A 7657-nucleotide genomic window follows, 5' to 3' on the forward strand; every position below is an offset into this window, starting at 1 on the left:
TGTCAACAATGAGACATATTTCAATGGCTCATTTTCCCCACTGCATAATGAGAAAGATAGTTAACTGAAGCCACAATATCTTATATGCAGGGTAGTGGAAAAACAAAAATATAGAATTTATAGCATGGGGAAAAACACTCCAAAAATTACAAATGGCAATTAAGCCTATTCAATCAAAAAGATTAACCAATCAATGAAGCTACTAATTATGGTCACAAAGTTGTTTTAAATCAATAGGGTCAACTAAGGGCAAGAAAAGGTCAAGAAAGACAAATAAAGGACTATCATTTAAGTAGCAAAGGCAAGAACAAGGAAGAATAAAGAGATTTGGGGAGGAAATACTATAATCCTATTTAGTGGGCCTCCCTGAACCTTTTGAGCTAGGTCCTTTGGTTGGCAATATGAAAAGGGAGGCAGGATATGTGCCTAACCATGCAGTACAACAATACTCACCATATTTTTGAACTTGAAACAAAATAATCACTTTGTCCTTGGTTTCTACTCTATGACTGAAATATAAATTGATTTATAAAAGAGATCTAGCCATTACTTAATGACTATGTAATAGGAAAAAACTAAAGGAGTTCAAAGCTCATGTGGGTTCAAGAGAATACTTAATTTCTCAATTGTTCCAGAAGAAATGAGAAAATGTCCCTTCCTTCCTTGCAGAGGTGGGTGACTTTGGGTGTGGACTACTGCATATGCTGTCAGTCTTGGGTGATGTACTAGTTTTTTGCTGATTTGTTTTTTCTCTTTTCTAATTTTTTGTTGCAAAGAATGGCTCACTGAGTGGGGGAGAAAAGAAGTACATATTCAGAATTGAGGGTAATGCAAAACCAAATGTATTAATAAAAACTTAGGCAGGACATTATAGAAGAAAATGAATAGTTTTAAATGGTTAAAAATCCTTTAGAGATAAAACATTTTAAAGGCAACATAACGGTGTCCTTACCTTCCAGGGAGAAGCAGTCTTGGAATCCGTATCATCCTATCCAAAGTACAAAAAAGGATTTAGATCAGTCTTACAAGCAAGTACAAAAACACTATCAGGTCAGTCCCATTTTATTAGTTTTTTCCACAACACATTTAAAAACAAACTGGCCACATCAGCATTTTTACCTGCCTAGAAAAACCTGTTATCTTTTGTTGTCAACTAATTATTTGCAAGATTGGTTGAAAGGCTGGCAGACAAAAGTGACAGTAATTTGGTATAAAGAAAAATTTCAGAGAGCAAAGGAAGGAAAAAATATTAATGATTTCTCCTTATAACACACTTTACTACTTTTTCAAAACAAGGGGAAAAAATCCCACTGAAATGACAGATGTGGAAAATATCCTGAAAGGTTAAACTTACAGCTTCTTCTTATCTTTTGCAGCATGGGCCAGAAATATGTAAAATCTTCTATTTCCTTTCAAAGGACTTATCAAAAGACATTTCTGAGGGTCAGTAGGAGACATCTCATGTGGTTTAAAAATCTTTGCCAGGTCCTAAGCCTTATCATATTCAAGTTCTTCAAAAATTCTATTTGCAACAATTAAGACTTACCCTGGGCATCATACCATATACCTCCTGCAAAAAAAAAAAAAGAATGTTTACTATCACAGGAAGTGAAATATACAGTTGTTTTAGATAATAAGAATGATAATTGAGATTTACATAGAACTTTCAGTGTTTGCAACATACTCATACATTCATTACCTCATTTGATCCCAACAATCTTATGAAGTAAATCAATACTAACAAAGGCATTCCCATCTTCATATTAGGGATGAGGAGGCTGTGACTTGCCCAGATACACATGGTTTCTCTTGACTGCGTCCACTGCTCTTTCCACCATACTACACTTGAGGTCTCTGAGGTGTTATGCATACCACTCATGATTATTAGCACTAGAGTAGAAATCATGACCATAAGGTAGACAACTGACCTGGGTCTAATGGTTTTACTAGAGTGCTGGGCCTGGAGTCAGAAAGATTCATTTTTTCTGACTTCAAATACAACTTCAGACACTTACGAGCTGTGTGACCCTAGGCAAGTCACTTCACTGTTTTCCTCAGTTTCCTCATCTGTAAAATGAGCTAGAGAAGGAAATAGCAAACCACTCCAGTATCTTTGCCAAGAAAAGACCAATGGGGTCATGAAAGTTGAACACAAGTGAAATGAAGTAATGATTTTGCATACTGAAAGGCAAAGCCATACAAAACATCTGAGTAGTGAACACTGAGAAAGAATTCATTATAATACCTGTTCTGTGTTTGTTCACTATTCTGAATTTAAACAAATTAGCACACTAATGCAGAATTTTAACATAGCTAAAGCATAAGTGCTTCCATTAAAATCTTGGTTCTCCAAAGCCATGACAACAGAGTGTCTATTAAGTTGTGGAGTACATAGCACCTGGAACATAGTGAACATTTAAAAAATGCTTACTGACTGACCAGAGGGATTTGTTATCTGTGTCAATAGATGAATTTGTAATCTGTGTCACTGATGAAGCCACAGACCCTTTTATTCAAAAAGCATACAAGCATATTATGGACGAATTTCAAAAAAGAAAACCTGATTGCTCTTGGTCAGAAAAGAGACTTCTTCAAAAGAATAGGATGAAAAAGAGGGTTATTGTGATTAATATATTTACTTGAAGTACTCATCAGAAATCATACAAATATGCAAGAAATCTTTATAAATCTGGACTTTCATGAAATAATGTACAGAAGAAAACAGAGCCAAAAGAATTAAGTATATACTGTAACCATGTAAGAGTAAAAATGAATGATAATGGAAAAACACTCACAAAGGGGACTTGGAGTAACAAAAATTATGATGATTCTTCATACACTGGTGTTAACTGACTGAAACACACTGTTGTTGAAACAAGTTTGGCTGATGGCCCTGAATGCTCTGTATTAAGTTTTTTTTAATACAACATAAATAACAGAATAACATTAAGTAACCTTCTTCTATAAGAAGAAAGAAGGATTGGATGACATTTTCTCTACTGATTCAAAGAATTAAACAACTAGCATGGAAATTAAGTCTAGGTAATCTCAATTCACCAACTCTGGTGTAAACTGTCAGTCAATATTGATTATTAAGGATTGTTAAAGGTACACAGCTGTGTCAACATCTTAGTCTGGCCTTAGTCCAGAAGAAAGGAAAACTTCCTACCTGTTGCTGTACAGCTTGAACTTCCTCTGCCATTAACCCTTCTGACTCCAGGTCTTCAGCAACCTTGTTGATGTCCTTTAGTCGGGATTCATTGGCTTTCAAATCCTTTAATGAAAAAAAAAAAAACCAAACAAATATGTAAATGAACACATGACTGTAAGTTAAAATGGAAGCAAAGAGATAAGTGGGCAACAATTTAAGGCCGATAAAGAGAATTCCTGTACAGCGGGGATCTCTTCATAACCATGTCATTATGCTCTTCCACAATGACTTAGACCAGGAAATCCCAGCTACAGTAGTCAAGGAAATAAGGATATAGTGTAATTTTCCCTATCTCAAAGGAGTTCTTTATCACATTACTATGAATAAATGGTAATGTTATTTAAATGAGGTGAGAGTTATATGTTTAATAGCTATCAGCTGAAATGCTGAATATATAACAATGTGTTATAAGAATACATTTCTACTATGGTACTTTAGGCCTAGAATGGTTCTTAATACTGTTTGTGAACAGCAAAGAAATCTCTGTATTGCATCTATCTAAATCAAACTGCCTTATGAAAGAGTCTTGAAAGTTACTCCATCTCTGTTTGAGTATGCAAAATAAAAATGGTATGCAGACAGTGATACGAGAGCACTATGTTTCAATCTAGACTGTCAGGAGAGCTACATCCGGGGTTTAGGTTAAATGTCCTATTTGTGAAGAGAACACCCTAACTCTAGAAGCAGCAGCCCCTCCCCAGCACGCATTCATTATTAATTATAATGAATTCATATTTATATTCATAATTATAATAATTCATAATTAATTCATTAATTCTGAATCCAAAGTATCTGTACCTTTTGGAAGTCATCAAACTTCTTCTGCAGCACCTCCACCTGTTCTAGGTCCGTGCCGACCTCCTCGGTGGTCAGCGTGGCCTCCTTCTCGTTGATCCACTGCTGCAGCTCGTTGGCCTCCCGGAACAGCATGAACTTCTTGCAGCTCTTCTCTAACATGCCTTTGCGCTTCTCCCCCAGTTCCAGCAGAGAGTGATACCTGTCAGGAGTCAAGAAGAAAAGGAAGTTGTGCGGTCTCATGATGTAGTCACACAAGGCCAGCACCAGGGAGTTGCCAAGGTACAAACCCACAAGTGTCACTGCACACATGATACACGTGGTGACCAAAGATCTAGATCTGTGTGGAGGTCAAAACTCCAAGTTTTGATACCAGAAGATCAGGAAGAGGACATACAACATCCTCCATACCAAGAAGCACCTAGGCACAGTTAGAGCCAAGCACATTGGTGACAAAGTCTGTCACTTACCACCACAACCAACAACCGCAAATGACTGAAACGAAGCACATGGTACGAGTGGTGCATGCAACTACAAACAACAGATGAGACGGATATTCTAGGCATCATGTATCACAGAGGGTTTCCTTTTTCCTCCCATACAGATTTTTCTTAAGAACCCTGAAGGCTAGTTGAGCTAGAAAATAGCCTAATGCCACAGGCATGTAGCTTAGCGATCAGTGCATTATGTCCTAAATAACTAGAAATCATTTTTTTATTCAAGGCAGAAAGATGGTGAATAAGTTTCAAAAATGTGTTCCTAAAAGATTAAGAAATTAACACATCCTGCCGTTCATTACAATGCAGTTTATGATTAGTTGAGTATTATTAAGTTAGGTCAAAGATAGTTTCCTAACTTAAGTGTCTGCCAAAGACTTGGCAAAGAACAAGAATCAAAGATGAATATTCTAGCTGTTGGTAAAGGAAATCAAAGGCTGTAATCTTGTTGGGTCCATAGAGATTAGTAAAAATTAATAAAACTGGGTTTGAGGCAAAAAACATCTCACAGAACTCCAAAAAATTAAACCTACGCTTCTAAAAATGAATTTACACAACAAACAACATTCTTTAAGGCCTATTTATTCTCCCTATACTAAACAGCCAACTGGGTATTAAGAGTCTAGTGCTGACAGGTCAGCTAAACAGAATCAAGAGGGTGAAACCAAGGACACTCTGAACACATAGCAAGACATGAAAGCAACCGATGAGAAAAGCAGCAACCAACCGAAGACAGTTTACAACAAAATCTTTTTCCTTCTGGATGAAAGATGAATGACTAGTGGACATTCTTCCCATCACTCTATCCCCTGTGAAGAAGCAATTGGTGTCCCCCACCCGCTCCGAGCTATGCAGCAGAGGCAAGACCAACAACAAGCACATCCATGGACAGAGGGGCTCAGGAAAGGCGCTCAGCCTACTCACAGTTCTTCCACCTGTTTCATACGTAGAGATACACTGCCAGCCTCCTTAGTTATGACTGTCCTGCACAGAGGGGGCACAGCAAAAGCATGCAAAAATTAGTGAGATTAATTCAACTAATATAAAGCGGGAACCTCCACCAGAGGCTGTGGTGGAGGACTGAGGAGAAAGGACCCATTCAAGTGAAGATTAAGGAGTCATTCAAAAGCTATTGGAAAGCAGGGCAGGCCAGCAAATGGCAAAGAAGTAATCAGCAGGGCATTCATTTTAACTTATTAGTAAGTCAGAACATCTCAGATCTCTGAACCTGAAGACAACCTTCATTAGACATACACTTTGGCTTCAAAGTTATGGAGACAATAGGAGTGGATAGATAGTTCTTGGAGCTGAACCCTTGGTTCAGAACTGGTTTCCTTTGGAAATGATGAGAATCTCACTAATGGTTAATAAATTCCCTTTGGCACATGAAAGGTAGGATGGTTTAAAAACAACGCCAGGTTTAGCTTGTACCATTCATAATGGAAATCACAACTTCCCCACAATAATCAAGAACCCTTTATGAAATAGTAAAAATAATTCATATTACAAACTATAAAGTTCTATATAAGAGTTCTTTCTCCTTTACTATTAGCAAAGTTGAAACAATTATTACTTAACCCAATTTTACAAATATAGAAGCTGACTTGTCCACCACCACCTAGCTACAAAAACGTCAATGCCAGGACTTGAATCTAGACCTTCTGATTCAGTGTGCTGTCAATTTTGAATACATCAAGGTTGCCTCTCTGGAAAACAGGAGGAGCTTCTAAAGTCACTGAGTAAACAATCAGCTTTACTTTTTCCCCCAATAAGATGAACCACAGTGAGACCAACTCTGATTCTTTAAATCTAAGTAGAAATGCAGAGAAAAAAAGATGACTGCCAAAATTCTAGGCTGATAAGTTCATTAGTGGAATTAATTGTGCCATAGTATAGTCTAACAAAGGGATTTGGGAAAAAGTGCTATTCTTCACAAAACAAATTACACTGAAAAACTGCAAACCCCAAAAGAGAATGTGTGTTTGTATAGGGCCTGAACAGTGGAATTAGGGGCAGGAAGTTGAAAAGCCTATCCTGAAAACCAATTTTAAAGAATACTCGCACACCAGATGGAAAGATTAAGAGGGTCGTAATTTCAAAAAGAAAAGTTACCTAGGAAAAGGAGAATGACGTGAAAGTTAGGGGGAAAAAAACCAAAAAGTATGAAAAATTAGCCAGGAAATCTGGTTAAAACTGGGGATATACATATGTTAAAGGTGATTCTAAGAAAAGCAACAAGAGCAAGGAAGTATATCCTTGAGTAAAGATGTACACTCAGGGCACTATTCAACTCCAGAGAAGTCAAATCATGGTCAAAAATCATGGTGAGGTGCTGACTACGCCCACTGATATGCTTTGACTGTGGGTCTTATCTGCAATGTCCTTACTGGTTGTCAATCTGTTCCTGTCTCAGTGCAATGCTGCCCTGTTCCTCCAGTAAGTTCTCTCGTGATGCTGACTGGGCTGGGTCCAATTTCTTCACATAGGCAGCAGGTACAAAACCCTGACGGTCATTCACTTCCACTTTCCACCAGTCCTAGTAGGAAAGAGAAGAGCACTTGAATCTTAAGGCCAAGGTCGCTCCACAAAAGAAGCTGAGAATTTGCTTAAATTTTTATATGTATACAGAAAGATACCATACTACCCCTAAAAGCAGTCCTATTGTATGTATGTCACTTGTAAATAATCACTTGATTATATCATTTTGTACTATCATTTTAATTATAGTTTGAATGCTACACTAGAAACTATCAGAAAAATAAAGGGTTACTATTTACTACTAAGAACACAGAAAGTTTCTCTGTTCAAGCCAATAAAGAGCAAATTCCACTAATATTACGGTATTCATTTTGGGTTAAATTAATGTCAGGCTAAAAAAAGAATAGTTTTCTTTTCAAAATGCCATCTATGTTTGATTACAAATGAAGACTAGGGAGTAAGTAGCTTCTTAGCAAGAGAATGAGGACTGGGACTCTCTCTTGTCCTAACCAATGTAAAGTACTACATTTACAAAAAGATAGTAACAGGGGAGGCTAGGTGGTGCAGTGAATAGAGCACCGGCCCTGGAGTCAGGAGGACCTAAGTTCAAATCCAGCCTCAGACACTTAACACACACACACACACACACACACACACACACACACACACACACACA

The 7657-nt window shown here is 37.4% G+C and overlaps 1 protein-coding gene across 13 annotated transcripts in view; it reads right to left on the reverse strand.

Annotated features, from left to right (window-relative positions):
• The window catches only part of SPTAN1 (spectrin alpha, non-erythrocytic 1), a 61039-nt gene that overhangs the window by 22654 nt on the left and 30728 nt on the right, over nt 1-7657 (reverse strand). For 10 of the 13 annotated variants that reach the window (XM_069069478.1, XM_069069471.1, XM_069069474.1 and 7 more), the window contains 6 exons: nt 6891-7039; nt 5428-5487; nt 4010-4208; nt 3170-3274; nt 1547-1570; nt 953-988 (listed from right to left, as the gene is read on the reverse strand). In XM_069069478.1, the coding sequence (XP_068925579.1) occupies nt 953-988; nt 1547-1570; nt 3170-3274; nt 4010-4208; nt 5428-5487; nt 6891-7039 (573 nt within the window). The remainder of the gene's footprint in view (nt 1-952; nt 989-1546; nt 1571-3169; nt 3275-4009; nt 4209-5427; nt 5488-6890; nt 7040-7657) is intronic. The other 3 variants (XM_069069476.1, XM_069069475.1, XM_069069472.1) reach the window with 1 other exon arrangement.

Source organism: Petaurus breviceps, unplaced genomic scaffold (genome assembly GCF_028583685.1).
Source record: "Petaurus breviceps papuanus isolate PSGF00001 unplaced genomic scaffold, PetGlider_PUasm1.0 90779, whole genome shotgun sequence".
Taxonomy (NCBI): domain Eukaryota; kingdom Metazoa; phylum Chordata; class Mammalia; order Diprotodontia; family Petauridae; genus Petaurus; species Petaurus breviceps.